Genomic DNA, 16,990 nt, shown 5'->3' on the forward strand with positions numbered 1-16,990 from the left:
AAACTGATGAAAATAAAAATAACAGTACGGGAGAATTGAAGCAAACAAATACCAGAGCTCCAATGGCCACTGGAATACCAACAGTGAGAGCCATGGCAGTGGTTGTTTTCCCATTCCCGGTCCTTCCAAATTCTAGTAGTGTGCCCTTATGGTTCTCTGTAGCTTGGCTGTCAGGGAATTCTACCTCCATTTCATGATGCAAAAGCACCATATCCTGACCATAAATTTCACAAGTGGGAATTATTAGTTTCTGCCAAGAACAAGGAATCATTAAAAGAAAAAACTGAATGATATGACACTACGTATATTATTTTACTGCAAGGTGCATACCTGTTCTGTGCTGGAATAGGCCAACCTTTCTTCCATGCGGTAACAGGTAACATCAAATGCACTTTGGCAGGAGACAGGAATTTCTGTCTGCTCATGAAGTCCTAAATATCTAGTCCACATGGTAGAACAATCTTAGCTACTTGATATGAGTATGTCACACCATGCAAAGCAGTTGATGATAAAGAAAATTACTACTGATTGGAATAGTTTATGCAATTGCAGCTATTCCACCATTTACTATGCATCTCAGCCCGAAGTTATGCATTGTTAGTTTCTCCAGCAGAATGTGATAGCTTACATAATGGTTTTGGCCGTCCTTACTGCAGTTCCTTGCTCTTTGCAATGCCCAAGTGCAACAATTCTCTCACTAATGTGCTTCTCTCCTAGCGGAACTCCATCCGGAATTTCACTAACAATGTTTAGCAGTTCACAAAGGAATCTTTTGAATGAGGGTCTCTGTCCATGTCTTAAAACTAGATGAGATTCAGTATTAAATAGACCAATACTTGCAAGTGTCCCCATTATTTCGCCGAACCCTACACAAATAATCAGAAAATAAGTTCTAGACGGGCATACAAAGTTCCTTGCCCCCCTTTTTTTGAGGAAACAAAGCATTTCAGAGAACAGGAAGCCAAGACAGTGGGGTGAACTAGGAGAAGAAAACCACTTCCATTTTCAGCTATGACAAAAAAAGTATGTTGGATTTAGTTCCTCGGTTAACAAAGTCCTAGTGCTCAATCTACTGAAAAATAACTTTTGCAATTATATTTTCTTAGAGATCAGCTTAAATAATACATATTCGAAGGAGCCAAAGACATGTTATACCTTCATAGCGGAGCGTTCCACGAAAGATGGTGGATGCTTCATCTTCTATGCCATACAGTTTTCCATAAACTAAAGAATTGCGATTTGGAAGACATTCTAATGCAAAAGCTGGAAAATTCGGTAACCGAAATCTGAATGCTGAGTCATAAAGTTTCTCACCTGCAAGTTCAAACAATAAAGTGAAAAAAAATCAGAAAAGAAAAAACCTTGAGAGATTAAACATTGATTCTTTTGAGTGATCATATAGCTTCTCACGAGTCGTGTTTAGGAGTGTGGTTGCGATTGCTTTTCAAAGTGTTTTTCACTCGGAAATGTATTAAAATAATGTTTTTTTTTATTTTTTTAAAATTATTTTTGACATCAGCGTATCAAAATAATCTAAAAACACCAAAAAAATATTAATTTGAAGCAAAGAAAACAATAAAAGTTTTTTGAATTTTTTCAAAAGCACTTTTGAAACACAAAAATTATTAGTAGCCAGCCATAACATTTATGTATGAAATAAAATAAAATTATGAATATGTGATTGTCATGTAAATAAATTAGATACATTTTGGTGATAAAGGTCAAGTATGATTTTTTCTTGCAGACATGAGAAATATTCCATTTCTGGTCTGTAATAAGAAACAAAAAAGATACATATCCTACTACTTGGATTTATAAATTTTCCTTATTCCAGGCTACTTACCATCAACATGCACAATTTCACCATGATTTTTATATGTGGCCGGATTGCGCCCAGATCTGATGGCTCCTGCAGGACTCCAGCTGAACAACTAAAAAGGTCAGTAACTGCCGTAACCCATTTTAAGTTAGAATTACTGCAAAAGAAATCCAGGGAAATGTCAAACAACCTTCAAAATTATTTTCTATAAGAGAACATTTAATGAATCTTCCTTCTTAATTTGCAGTCAGAAACTTTTACAATAAGCACAATTTATGCAGTGTGATAATGAACCAACAGTGCAGAGAAATAAGGAAATCAATTACACAAGAGATACGGAGATAAAGGTGAACATTTGTCAAAGTAAAGGGAAGAACAGCTGACCCCACTACTCGTCGTATTTGGTTTGGTATTGCTACCGCGCATGACTTCGAGAGTCATGATGACGGAGGAACGTCTTTATCAGAATCTTTTTGCTTCTCACTTCGGGCAATTAGCAATAATTTTTCTGTGGACTTCCGGAAATCTGTTTCATGTAAGTTGGCAAGGAAATTTTGAAACATGGGTACAGGACCCTTTGCGTAACAAATTCTGGATCATCTCTAGGGTATAAAATGATCAAGAATACAACTGTCCATTCATATTTAGAGGTACTTATTCAGTGAACAATCCAATACTTAGCTGTAACAGAAAACAATGTTACCAGAGCGGGAAAGGAAACAAGAAAGAAGCTGGTGATTTAAGAGTTGCTGAAACAGCCATCTCAAAGATATCTGGTTAAAAGAACCTTTAGGCCACATAACGAGCTTTACCTATTTCTCTCATTCTCTCTTGCCTTCTGTTAATATATTAGACTTAGTTGTTTATTAGTAACCAGTAGCATGAACATCTACTTGTTTACAGGCCAAAATCACAAGAAAATAGAGAATCCTGGTTCTCTAAGCCAATGCAGTAGTGATCCAGCAAAGTCATGAAGGTACCGAAGAATATCCAAACAAATTGGAATACCAACAAAAACTTATAAAAATCGCACTTAAGACATTCTAACCTTATAGTTTAACAAGTACGTCATTGTCTATTATCTTACAAACGGGCAAGCGTACTTCAAAAGGGATCAATACAACAGCATTACAGCTCATATTAAAAAGAACAGGTCGTTTTAGTCAACAGTACCCATGAGATTGTAAAACTCATTGATCAGTGTTGATTTGTGATAGAGCAGTTAATTTTCCTGATTTCCCTGATTAATTCACAATGATATGGAAACTCAATCATACTGTCCAATTGCATGGTGATGTGCCAGTCCACTTAATTTTCAATACCCAGCAAAAACATGAGAAGGAAAACCACCAGAAACAGTAACTTTCAAGGAAGCCGGGCCACATAGCTAGGTTTTTATAGTGTAAGCAGTTTCAGGAAATACCTGAATTTATATGCTAATGGGTTATTTGCAGCTGCTGGGGATGGGAGTCCTCCACAATAAGAAGTGAAGGACTTTATTCTCCCTTTCCGAACTCGTACATTGTTGATCATCTTCATTGCCATCATATGATCTGAAAACAATGTGTAATTACAGATCAAAACAAAAGCAGGTAACAGGAAACCATGTGTACATTTTGGTTTTCAAAAATCTGCCGGGTTGTTATTTTTAGATATTAATAACCACAGATACAAAGAACAAATGAAAGCTTAAAGGAAAAAAATGGCTTCAGTTTGATGAAAAAATAATTAAAACTTATATGAGAAATCTGAATCCAAGACTATAAATCTTCATGGCTGAAGTTGGAAATGGGTTCAAGTCATTAAGTTGCATGAAATGATAGTAAAATATGATGAAAAAATATGGACAGAATGATGCTCAAAATTTCAGGAAGGTCCTTTTGAAGTCAACAAATGCATCTATACTGGATACCTCCTGATTATGACTCTACATGAAATTAATAATTTTATCATGCTAAGGATATTGTAGACTGGACTGGTAATAAGTATGTCAAGCCTTTGGATCTCAAAACATAAAACTTCGATGTTTGGTCTTATAGCAAAATCTAGAATGAAAACTGACCTAGGTACTTGCATATAAATGACACCATGTGTTCATGTATTTTTAAAGGAAGTTGTTCTTTTGTGAATGCACTAGTCTAGGTGTGGATGGCCTACTTAAGAACTAAACAGAGGGACTTAGGCCCCCTCAACCAAAAAAGAAAAAGAAAAGCACATCATGGAAGCATACATTAACAGTGTAATTATACATAATTTTCTTTATAATGGAAATTACCAATTCCTGGATCCAAACCCATCTCGCCAAGAATAGTAATATCAGCAGCTTTTGCTTCTTCATGTAGAAATGACATAGAATCATCAACGTAGCTTGCTGTGACAAGATGCTTTTTAAGCTGAATCAAGAGACAAATCATGTCCTTAGCTAGAAGAAAGAAATAATGTAAAGCATATGCAATATTTCTAACATATCCAATAAATGACATTGAACTTCAAGAATTTGTGGAGACAACAAAAACAACTTGTATGATGAACCTCATTTTAGTATCAGGCTTAATTTTCCATCAAAATCAAAGTGAACGGACTACGATGCATAATGAATATCAATATAGAGTAAAATACCTTGATGCATGCATTAGCTATGATTATGTGGCAACTAGGGGGAAGTAAGCTGACAACAACCTCAACCTGCACAAGGGCAAGAAAAACATTGGCAATATATAAAACCATGATCCAGCACTTATCTTATCTTATCTTGGGAAAAAAAACATGTTATGGTGAAGTTGCAGTGATTTGTACCTTATTGCAGCCAGTTAACAACCTCTGCCTTATTCTCCAGTTGGTAAAGTATCATTCATTATAGGTGCATGATATTTTTTCTTAGGTTGTGAAGCCAACACTCATCTAAGTGTCATTAAATTGATAATGATAGAATTTATCATCACAAAATTGTTTCTCAAGAACTAGTGCAGCCAATTTCTGATGAATATATGATATATATCTCTTTGAATCATATTGCATAGAAAGAAGACTTTACCGGTGAAATATACTTGCAAAGACTTTCATCATCCATCACATCAAGCTGAACTGCCGATGCATTAGGAATTCCATCTATAATCTGCACCAGACCAATTAATATTATGTCAGAACTTTCTAATGAAAAGAATAGCAAGCACACCAAGTTAAAGCTTTTGAATGCAAAAGAATAATAAGCACACCAATTTATATCTGAATAAGTACAACATTGATATGGATGCACAATATAACCATCATTATTATGGTTACTACTAACTCACATCCTTGAGAATTAAAATTTTGTCATTATAACATAAGTTGAAACCTTGCTGTTCTCACCAGAAATTGATAAGGTAAAGTTTAGAGGTTTTTTTCTCAATTATACCTCTTCTGCATCCTTAAGATAAAGAGAAGCAACGACAACTTCGACTACATTCTGCCCTTCAAAATCAGTATTCAGACATGCCTTGTACCATTCACGAGATGAAGTGTTTTCATTTGATGTTAAAAGCTCAACAGCTGGTCGACAGACGCGGCCTGCACCAATAATTAGAACAGCGGCCTTCCTTTTTGTATCATTTCCCTTATTCATGTCATTCTGATGGACTTTACCAACCTTCAAGGAAATTCTATTTCCTTCTTTATTTAAAGTTCCATTACTTTCATCTGGATTGGCAAGAGAAGTTAAAGAATCAACAATTTGATTCAGAACTGCCCTATCATGTGCACCAACCTGTCCAAAGCAATAGGAAAACCTGTCATGAGTTTTGAAGAAATCCCATGTTGGCAATATGCAATGTTTTTTGCTTATGGTTATTAGGTTCAATAAAGTTTCCACTTCAATCTTTAATTATATGAGCATATAAAAATAATCGCTAATTTTCTGAGCATATCAACAAACAACTAGAACATCAAAAGGCAGCTATCTGTCAAAATTATTCATGACAAATAAACACAGCTTTGACAGAGGTATTTGCACGATCACAGCTGATTTGTTTCGTGTAAGAAATCAAATATAATTCAAAGATAACTTAGAGATTAAAATAAAAAAGAACTGAAAAACAAACGCCAACAACTTAAATTTTATCCAAACGTGGGAAGAAATTTCTCTTGCATAAACAGGATCAAACTGAAATAAGGTCTACTTACTTCGAGATCAGAGTATGACATAGCAGTAGCACTTTGACCCACTTGACACTTAACCAGGTGGAAGGAGCCACCAGCAGCTTCGATGATATCTAATGCCTCATTTATTAGGAATTGATCAAATAAGTGTCCACTCAGAGATACCTGTCAATTATAATCATAAGAGCAGCCGATCATGCATGAGATGCTGTAAGGAATCCTAGGATTAAAATGAGTGGCCAATATAATTTCGTGTGGCTTTGAAACGAGTATATCGCAATCAATTATCTTTTATCTTTCCAACTACATCAGCTAATCTCTTTATTGAGCAAAATGAGGCAATTATCTTTTATCTTTTATCAATTATCTTTTATCTTTCCAACTACATCAGGATTAAAATGAGGCATCACATCACCAAGAGTAAAACCTCGCTTAAGATGGTCTCTATTGGACTTTTGAACAAGTATATTTTACAAGAAAAAAAAAATTTTTGTTTTGTTTTTTTAATTAAAATAAAATATTTTAATTTTGAAGTATTTCGGCGTGCTGTTTTGAAGTTGTACTGTTTATATATATATATATTCAAGATAAATTAATTATAAATTGTGCAATACAAACACAATGCCAAACAAATATAATTTTAAAAATTAAAATATTTTTAAATGATCAAGATTAAATAGATCTTTAACTTAAAGTAATTCAACTTAAACAAAATATCAAAATAAAATGTTTTAATATAAATATTTTAAATATAAAGTTAGGTCAATGTTATCAAGGCTAATGGAATCTAAAACATCCATTGTTTTGCTCAAATTCCTACAAAGTATAAATATGAAAAAAAAACATGAATATAAACTATATATATTAGTGATAAATTTAATTTTAAAAAATTAATATCATTGTTAATGAAAATAGTAATAATAATTTTCAATATTATTATTAATATCATTGTTATTGAAAATAGTAATGAAAAAGAGTTTTTTATACTTGGATGGTTTAATTAATTAAATTGAACAATGTTCTATTTGATTCAATGAGTTTTCAAGAGCGGAACGGAACATGTGGAATGAAATCGGAACATTCCGGCTGGAATTTAGCTGAAAAATTCGGAACGGACCGAGATTTAAAATGAGATGAAAATTATTCCATTTTGTTTCGTTTTTGAATTGACATAGAATATTTCAGCCATTCTGGAAAAAACAGAATGTAATTCATAACCTTGATTAGAATAGAATACAAGAAAGTCCATGTCCCGCGTGGGTCCATGATTTGATTACTCACTATTTTGTGTTAATCTATTTCTTGTTCCTTTTCTCTTGGGAAATAGCATTACTCAAGTTTCTCTATTATGCCAGCACCCTTGGGAACAATGTTTAGAAGTGTCTACCCATTTCTTTTGGCTATAACCAGAACATGTTGAGAGAGCAGTTCTTTAGTTCCACGAGTTTTGAAAGAAAGTTGGTAAACGGGTGTGATCAGATTTTGATTACTATAATAAGAGAAGCCTTTGCATTTTTGTGCTTCCATCGTTTGATATGATGAAAACATTTGCTCCATATTTGCTGATGGAGCTAGGTTTTAAACGATGTAACGTTAACTTGAATCTTTGGCTCCTCTACTTTGTTTTCTCGAAGAAATTTGTAATCATTCTCATTTTCCAGCATAACTTATGAAAACAAATAGCACGATCTACAAATTATATTTAATCTGGAATACAAACGCGCAAGCAAAACTGAATAACTTACCAAAATACTGAACTTATTCTTGCTAGACTTTAAATTTGTAGGACTTTCTGCTATATCTCTGCACATCATGAAAAAGCGTTCATGTTATCACTAACAGAAGACAGCATATACATAAAATAGATGCAATAGCTTTCACAGATCTCTTGGATCATTTGAATGCATTACAAATTCCAATGACTTGATACTATAGCCAGAGGTTTGCAGAAACCTTGTTGCTGGTCAGTTTTATTTCATTGCCAGGTAAAAGCAGAACTAGTCCTCTAAAACTTAATATTACCCCCGCCTTCTTCCCTTCTTCGACTATATAAGTTTCAAAGGACGAAGGTGGTTTTCAAACTGTGAGGTTTGATCTGTAAATCTATGTGGTGACATCCAAAACTGGTAGGCAGTAATTCACCGCACAAATAAATAATGTCAACGAGAAGGAAAGAAAAAATATTATGAAATGGAATAAAAAAGCTTACTCTGAATCAGACTTTCGCATGCGTGAAATGTATTCAAACAAGGGGGCAAGTGCTCCTCCATGGGCTATGCAAGCATTCCTTAGATGTGAAGGTAGCTTAGTAATGTCAGTTGTTGAAGCCAAACGGCCAATAAATTGGGATAGTATGTCTCCAAAATGTTGGGAAGCCTTTCCATGATTTATTGGTTTGGTACATGTTACCATGAACATTGATTAGATAATGCACGAGCACCCTAGACCTATTGCTCAGAGAAGGAACAATTACAAGCTTGAAGGTTAAGGATCGGAATAACAAACCTCTTTTGCAAACTGTGTAGGAAGAATGTCAACGGATAAAAATATCACACCATCACCCTCCATGTCATAGTGATACGAATCATTTAATGGATCATATCTGACAACCATGATAACCAATCAACACAGGAACAGTATGATAGCAATTGAAGGTTATTGTTGGCCAGGATGCATGTTAGAGCCTCAGCTGGTGAAGGTGTGAAGCAAACTACAAATACTAGAAAACCAAAATCCAAGCACTCTAAGTGGAATCAGCAGAGACAAGCCACACTCTTTCTCTTTAGGGAGACAGTTGAAAGAAAAGTTTCATTTTGAGTTTCTGTTAATCATTTGTGACAATTTCCTTCTTAGGTTCCATCATCCTTTGGGGTTGCACATCTTCCAAGAGCAATTTTTAAGGGGTGTAAAAGTTGGTTTTTAAAGATGTTCGGTGTATTCATAAATTGAAGGGTTAAATGTTATTAGAAAGAGAGAAAATAATTAAATGAATTAATTTATGCACCATCTCTTAATTTCCCCCAAATGGGATGTTAGATTGATGTTATTTAAGATCTTAGTTAAAGCTACGCAAGCAAACAAGCGTAGTAAAACACCTAAACGACTCCCTGCACGATCATCACCATCTCCAATTTCAGTCAAACTAAACAAGGAAAAAATCAATGAAGCAGGGGACAAGAAAAGAGTTGGCATACAATGTATTTCATGAAATACAAGAAGCTAAAACGTAATACCTCACGAATGGTGAGTCAATTGATGTGGTTTGGTTAATGAACTCTAATGAGCCCTCAATATCACAAGTTATGTCAGCAATTCCAATAAGCGGACAACCTCTCCTCGTTAGATCTTGAAGCTGCTGGGTACTCAACAACCGAGGAAATCTTTTTTCCCAGTACATGCAATTGACTGCAGTACAGTAAAGTTAAACAGTTACTAATAGCACACAATGATTCTATAACTAAAAGGAGAGAGAAACACATTAATATACTAGAAGTTTGGCCATTTAATTAGAAACTTTTTATCTATTCATCTACCAAGAAAAAAGGATTTCTATAACTAAAAGGACAGAGAAACACATTTTGACCCGAATTTGGGTAGTTTGTAAGCATAAATCAGGAGCTTGAGTATAAGCATAAATCAGGAGCTTGGGCTCAAAAATTATTTTTGAGATAATCTAATAAGGCTTGACAATTTGGAGGTCAACAAGGAAACTCCATCAGCAAGAGCTCGCTTGTAATAGCAGAAACTTTACTGTGTGAACTCAGTAATGACAATATCTTACGGAAAAATAAATATTATACCAATAACAGATGCATATGGGGCTATTTTTTCATGGAAAATGGGCTTGTAGTGCTCTGGATGTGCATAATAGTCTGTCTGCACCGAAAACAAAACATCCATGGTCAGAATAGTTCAAATTTAACACATACAATCCCAATGAATTCAAAGAAACCAAGTGTTCACTCTTAATTGAAGATAAATGGCTTCCAAGGCTTTAAAGAATTACTAAGCACATTTGCATCTCGAAAGTTAGGAATCTAATAACTGATTAGCACTTTAGGTTATTAAGCAAACTATAAGTGAAAATTGATTGTCCTTGGTATGCTAAGAGTTAATTGAGCAGCTAAAATCTATCGAGGCTGACAGTAAGGCAGTTCACACAAAGATGAGATATCAACTCTATGAACGATACACCACAAGACCTAGTAGAAATGTATCATGCCCTCTGGCAAGGGAAAAGATAGTTGATCAGGTATGACAGACAGCAAAACCAGAAATAGAAATACGGAGAATCTTACTTTATCAAATGTTTTTGAAGAATCTCGGTGTTCAACCATGTCTTGACAAGTGACAACACAACCATATACTTGGAAAACTCTCTTCGAAGCCTTTTCAGGTGGAATGACATCCCTGCCCTAAGCAAAAACAAGAAGTTGACTTAGGTGAGCGCCAAAGAAATGTTGCTGAGCAAAATAGCAAAAGAGACAGTGAGAAAATTGAAATGATGAAGAACAGGAGTACATAGTATCATTTTTAAAGTATAGTGGCAATAAATTAGAGCAAAATGATGACTGAAGACCCCTATAGAACTTTCTGTGGTTTCTGGTCAGATTTTTCTATTCATCTTAACCTGTTCTTTAAAAAAGGTAATCAGGTGGTTTCTTCTGCCAAAAAAGTTGCTCGAAACTTACTTGTGCAAACAGCTCTGGAAGTCTGCTTGGATCAACAAAAGTGTGTGGAAGAAGCTTAAATATCTCTTGTGCGCCATGAGAAACTATTAGGAAAAGGAAAAGACAAGAGAGACATACTGCATGAGAAATATATGCCTTTAAACGTTTGCAGCAGAAATCATTGTGTTTGCGTGTATGTGGAGCAATTTAAATGTATAAACATGAAAATCAAATTCCACTGCAACTAGTAATTGAATTAACAGCAGCACTTAAGAAACATGTAAAATACTTCAGAACAGAATGATATATCATCAAGTGATCTAAGAGTGCAGAGACTGAACTTAAAACCATGATCCACATCTTTGATAGCAACAATATTGAATCTATCAGCTAAGGACATCATGGATGTTTGGGAAATAGAAAATAAAGTAGCTCTTTACGATACCATTTCCATTTCCAGATCCGGTGAATAGGAATACCAAAGGACAGATTCCTGATGGCAATCCAAAAGTAGCGATCTCTTCTCCGACAGAAATAACAGCAGCTTTGGCAGCAGCCAAGGATGAATACATGTAAGCTTCACCCAATGAGAGGAACGGTGTTGAATATCCAAGACTTAGATAACCTGAAGAAAAATTGTAGTAATAAAAACAAAAGGGTTAAAATCAACTCCAGCTGGAATATTCCAAACATAGGAGAACAGGATCATCATTTCAGCATCACTAAATGAAATAAGGCCCTATAAACATAAACAGCCTCCTCGTACCGGAAGTTAAAAAGAACAAGAAGAAAAGGTAATTCCACAACCCTTTCCCTCAAAGGAGAAACAGGGAAGAAGTGTGCAGAAGTAATTGTGATTGTATGCGAACAAGCTCTACAAAAACGAGACATAAAAGTGCATAACAACAGTTCATCAAATCAACAGTGTAAGATCAGTAAAAAGGATTCCAGAAGTGGAGCATACGCTTTCCTAATCCACCCAAGAAATCAATGAACCCGGCTCTGCCAGCAAATTTCCCAAATGCAAGTAACCTTTTACCATGGTCCCCAACAATGAGTTCATAGTCATACAATGACACCCTCTGAGCTAGTACCTACATGACAGAGAAATCAGCATGAGCAAAATTATCATCATCAATTTATCACAGCCAACAAGGACATGAACACAAAGAAATACCTTATCCAACAAAGGCATGTTTTCTTTCTGAGCCTTGTGAGTATGAGAGAAGAAGGCATAAGCTCTATCAGGAAGAATCATATCCAGCTGCACCAAAACCAAACAAATCCAATCAAACTTCCAAACATAGTTACCCTTCAAAACCAGAGAACATACGATCTCATCACCTTGGGCTGCTTAATTCCCACGATGAGACCACATTCGGACAAATCATCCGATATCTCACAGCCAACATCCTCATACATCGCATCAAGATGAATACGCTTCGTCGACGGCTGCACAATTAACCGAGCCACCCCAGTTTTATCCTTCCCACTATGCAAAAGTCGAGCACAATGAGAGGGGGTTAGAGGCGCCCTTCTTTCCCACTTGTTCCCTGACTCCGAGAGGATTCCAACAACTCCATTACCAAGCATGGTGTACGTACCTTCTTCCCTGTTCTTCCTGAATAAAGCAAGCATACACTGAGCATTATAATTTAAGATTACCTTGTTGCAAGATGACGAAACAAACTGTTCCTTGGTATGCTTGATTTTGAAACTATTTATGCCATTCCAAACAAGATAACTTTCAAAATAAAATTAAAAAAATATTAAAGTAGAACAAAACCAGATGCACTTGCAAACGCAATCAAACAAATTATTTAAAAACATAGCCTCCAATTATCGTCTCGATAAAGAACATAATCGATCAATAAATAAATATATGACGATGGACATGCTTGAAAGTGAAAGAATGATTATCCAGATTTTTTTATTTCTTCCTCAGAGGTGGAACAAATAATGCATGCATGGATTACATCAACAAATATAAATTTTGAACAATATTCTTATATATGTAAAAGAATAGTCATGGCAGGATCACAGTAATTGAAACTTTAATGATCAAAAACCCCACAGTGATCTTCATCAGCTTTATTATTTGTTTTTACGTTTTAAAAATGATTTTTAAAAATTTTAATTTTTAATTTTTTTTTACTTTAAATTAATTTTTTAATATTTTCAGATTATTATCATATTATTAATAAACTTTAAAAAATAATCAGAGATCAAATATTAAAAAATTAATCGTGGTGCTGATTCATAAAAAGAAAAGAGAAGAGATGAGAAAAGGCCACCTTTTAATCACAAAAGTCTTAGTCCCTCCACATTTAAAAGAGATAATCTCGGATGCAAGTGCTAGAACAGTCATATCAGCACTTGATAATGTATTATAATTAAAATAATATTTTTTTATTTTTTAAATATTTAAACAAACCGCCTCTTACAACTTTTTCTTAATTTTTTTTGTTACGGATTTTGAACTAAAGTACAAACATTTGAGTAAAAAACACTTTCGCTGTTTCAGAGGAAGATGCGTTACGAGGTTTCAGTTTATTTGTTTGTTTTTTCTTGAGCAAAGACTTGTGTGTGACTAGACGATTATTCTTAATATCTTATGATATGGATATGGCTGACGTAATTAGCAAGAAAGTTGTGGGTACACACATTTCCTATAATGTTGTGCCACGTTTGTTCCATTTGTGAGTTATCTACCCACGTCCACCCGCACTTCTTTCGAGTTCGTGGTTACTTCTTATTTTAGAATAGACCATAAAAATAAAGTATTTGGTTATATTTTAAATGTAAATTATTGTTTATGAACCCGTTAACATTTTCGTTGAAACCACAGGATAAAAAAGGGTAGCTTTTAGTTATTTTTTTGAGACGTATTTCACAAGGTGAATAGTATAAAGTGAATTAATTCACTCTTCACTGTTTACTCTGCACAGTGAATAGTGAATTATTTCGTTGTCCACAATTCACTGTTGACGTGAACAGTGAAGAATGAATTAATTCATTCTCTACTATTCACGTTAATAATGAAGAGTGTTTTTATTGTTCATGGTCAGACCGGATCCAACCCAAATCTAAGTGCAAATTTTATAATGAAGTAAGGTGCAAGCAGCGATTTTTCATGTGGGAGATTCAGTGAGGTGAAAAACAAACTCTTAATTAGATGTTCTTGTACTCGCCATCATGTTTTCATATGGCTATGTCATCCAAATTTAGATGCTACATGGATTTCAGAGGCTGACTTTCTTGCATTGGATCTCGAGCTTCGGGATGCTTATCCCCAGACAAACTCTCCATCCTCAAGTTCTTTCTAACCCGGGAAGAATGATGCGGGTCCGCATAATAGATTTTGTAGGGATATTTATTTTAGAAAGAAACTAGATTAGTTACATGGGCGGATCAAAAACATTTAACTCAAAAATAATAATTTAAGAGATGATTATGTTTTTTTAAAAAGTAAAAAATAATTGATAATCCGGTTAAATTTTAATTAATTTAATAATATGATAAAAAAAATAAGGTGACAGCAAAATAAAGAGCCAAAAAAATAGAAAATAAAAATAAATTTTTAAGACAAATTTCAAAGCCCCTATTTATTTCACTTGTTTTTTTTTTAAGTCCTTTATTTTTCAATTTAATTATCTCTAAACAAAATTATACAATTGAGTGTTGATTTGAATTTAAAAAAACTTAATCGTGCAAAATAAAAGTTAAAGAATCAATTAAAAAAATAAATAAATCAATGCTCCAATCCACCATATATGTGAGATAGTGAGTAATAATCGCTTAGTACATGTTAATATAGTGTTTAATTATAGTTTTTGAGTCTCTCTCTCTTGGTCCCTTAAAGATTGAGTGTGCTCCCATGATTTGGCGATCTTGTTCGTGCATGCAGCATATCAGCTCTTTCTTGAGACAAAGCATTAGCACATGAATGGAAGGCTCTTTTCCATGTTTCTTAATTTATTACTTGCAACTAATTTTTCTCAGATGAGTCTGAAGATGAGAGTGATATTATGGAAGCTTCTGAGGATAATGTGGACGGGGAGGACACTTTCATGAACACTTATTCTGATGCTCTGAATGAGGAACTGAAGAACACCACCCTTAAGAAAAGTTTGTTCATAATGTAAAAATTAAGGAATTAAGAAATTTTTTTGGAAATACAAGATTTCTTCAAGTAATCTCAAGTCTTATTCATCTATGGTTGGATAAAATCTAAAACGATCCATAAAAATTCTTTGACAAGACCTTAGAGATAAATGTTGCTTGATTTCACAAATAAACCATCCAGTTTCATAACATCATAGGCATATCATGATCAGTTTAACCTTTCAATTATATGTCAACATCTGTACAGGGAAATGAAACCAGAGATGTACCGAACAGTCTCGGGTCACTCAACCTTCTCCATCACCTTGATGCCATACGCTTGTAAGATGTCCAGTGCTGCAAGACCACCAAACATATCATCATTCAAAAACATATTTCAATGTCATGTCTTCTCAGCAGCACCATAACCGGAGAGGAGTGGATTTTCATTTACCTGGTACATATACTTCAGGTTCAAAAGGTCTCAAGACACCTCTTGTATTGATCTTGTTCTCTAGCAAGAGCTGTGGAAATTGAAATCAACGTCTTGGTTAGAGCATTCCCTGAAAACTGATGAAAATAAAAATAACAGTGCTGGAGAATTGAAGCAAACAAATACCAGAGCTCCAATGGCCACTGGAATACCAACAGTGAGAGCCATGGCAGTGGTTGTTTTCCCATTCCCGGTCCTTCCAAATTCTAGTAGTGTGCCCTTATGGTTCTCTGTAGCTTGGCTGTCAGGGAATTCTACCTCCATTTCATGATGCAAAAGCACCATATCCTGACCATAAATTTCACAAGTGGGAATTATTAGTTTCTGCCAAGAACAAGGAATCATTAAAAAAAAAAAAAACTGAATTATATGACACTACGTATATTATTTTACTGCAAGGTGCATACCTGTTCTGTGCTGGAATAGGCCAACCTTTCTTCCATGCGGTAACAGGTAACATCAAATGCACTTTGGCAGGAGACAGGAATTTCTGTCTGCTCATGAAGTCCTAAATATCTAGTCCACACGGTAGAACAATACTTGATATGAGTATGTCACAGCATGCAAAGCAGTTGATAATAAATAAAATTACTACTGATTGGAATAGGTTTATGCAATTGCAGCTATTCCACCATTTACTATGCATCTCAGCCCGAAGTTATGCATTGTTAGTTTCTCCAGCAGAATGTGATAGCTTACATAATGGTTCTGGCCGTCCTTACTGCTGTTCCTTGCTCTTTGCAATGCCCAAGTGCAACAATTCTCTCACTAATGTGCTTCTCTCCTAGCGGAACTCCATCCGGAATTTCACTAACAATGTTTAGCAGTTCACAAAGGAATCTTTTGAATGAGGGTCTCTGTCCATGTCTTAAAACTAGATGAGATTCAGTATTAAATAGACCAATACTTGCAAGTGTCCCCATTATTTCGCCAAACCCTACACAAATAATCAGAAAATAAGTTCTAGAGGGACATACAAAGTTCCTTGCCCCCCTTTTTTTGAGGACACAAAGCAGAACAGGAAGCCAAGACAATGGGGTGAACTAGGAGAAGAAAACCACTTCCATTTTCAGCTATGACAAAAAAAAGTATGTTGGATTTAGTTCCTCGGTTAACAAAGTCCTAGTGCTCAATCTACTGAAAAATAATTTTTGCAATTATATTTTCTTAGAGATCAGCTTAAATAATACATATTCGAAGGGGCCAAAGACATGTTATACCTTCATAGCGGAGCGTTCCACGAAAGATGGTGGATGCTTCATCTTCTATGCCATACAGTTTTCCATAAACTAAAGAATTGCGATTTGGAAGACATTCTAATGCAAAAGCTGGAAAATTCGGTATCCGATATCTGAATGCTGAATCATAAAGTTTCTCACCTGTAAGTTCAAACAATAAAGTGAAAAACAAATCAGAAAAGAAAAAACCTTGAGAGATTAAACATTGATTCTTTTGAGTGATCATATAGCCTTCCATTCGTGTTTGAAAGTGTGGTTGTGGTTGCTTTTGAAAGTGTTTTTCCCTCTGAAATGTATTAAAATAATGTTTTTTTTTTAAAAAAAAAAATGATTTTTTCTAAATGTTCTTTTGAGTGATCATATAGCCTTCCAATAATGTTTTTTTAAAAAACAAAATAGTGTTTTTCATACATTTATGTATGAAATAAAATAAAATTATGAATATGTGATTGTCATGTAAATAAATTAGATACATTTTGGTGATAAAGGTCAAGTATGATTTTTTCTTGCAGACATGAGAAATATTCCA

At 34.5% G+C, this 16,990-nt stretch overlaps 1 protein-coding gene across 18 annotated transcripts in view; it reads right to left on the reverse strand.

Moving 5' to 3' along the window:
• LOC18100258 (alpha-aminoadipic semialdehyde synthase) overlaps window positions 1–16,990 on the reverse strand; it is a 46,181-nt gene that overhangs the window by 670 nt on the left and 28,521 nt on the right. For 12 of the 18 annotated variants that reach the window (XM_052453567.1, XM_052453565.1, XM_052453572.1 and 9 more), the window contains 10 exons: window positions 5,217–5,447; window positions 4,854–4,934; window positions 4,439–4,504; window positions 4,095–4,212; window positions 3,243–3,372; window positions 1,844–1,923; window positions 1,156–1,314; window positions 629–866; window positions 331–439; window positions 53–214 (listed from right to left, as the gene is read on the reverse strand). In XM_052453567.1, the coding sequence (XP_052309527.1) occupies window positions 53–214; window positions 331–439; window positions 629–866; window positions 1,156–1,314; window positions 1,844–1,923; window positions 3,243–3,372; window positions 4,095–4,212; window positions 4,439–4,504; window positions 4,854–4,934; window positions 5,217–5,447 (1,374 nt within the window). Of the gene's footprint in view, window positions 1–52; window positions 215–330; window positions 440–628; window positions 867–1,155; window positions 1,315–1,843; window positions 1,924–3,242; window positions 3,373–4,094; window positions 4,213–4,438; window positions 4,505–4,853; window positions 4,935–5,216; window positions 5,565–5,980; window positions 6,122–7,701; window positions 7,760–8,165; window positions 8,333–8,461; window positions 8,559–9,189; window positions 9,362–9,756; window positions 9,833–10,254; window positions 10,372–10,647; window positions 10,731–11,071; window positions 11,252–11,590; window positions 11,721–11,803; window positions 11,891–11,970; window positions 12,248–14,890; window positions 15,088–15,184; window positions 15,255–15,349; window positions 15,512–15,630; window positions 15,740–15,922; window positions 16,161–16,443; window positions 16,603–16,990 lie in introns of those variants that run through there. The other 6 variants (XM_052453570.1, XM_052453568.1, XM_006381467.3 and 3 more) reach the window with 5 other exon arrangements.

Source organism: Populus trichocarpa, chromosome 6, assembly GCF_000002775.5.
Source record: "Populus trichocarpa isolate Nisqually-1 chromosome 6, P.trichocarpa_v4.1, whole genome shotgun sequence".
Taxonomy (NCBI): Eukaryota; Viridiplantae; Streptophyta; class Magnoliopsida; order Malpighiales; family Salicaceae; genus Populus; species Populus trichocarpa.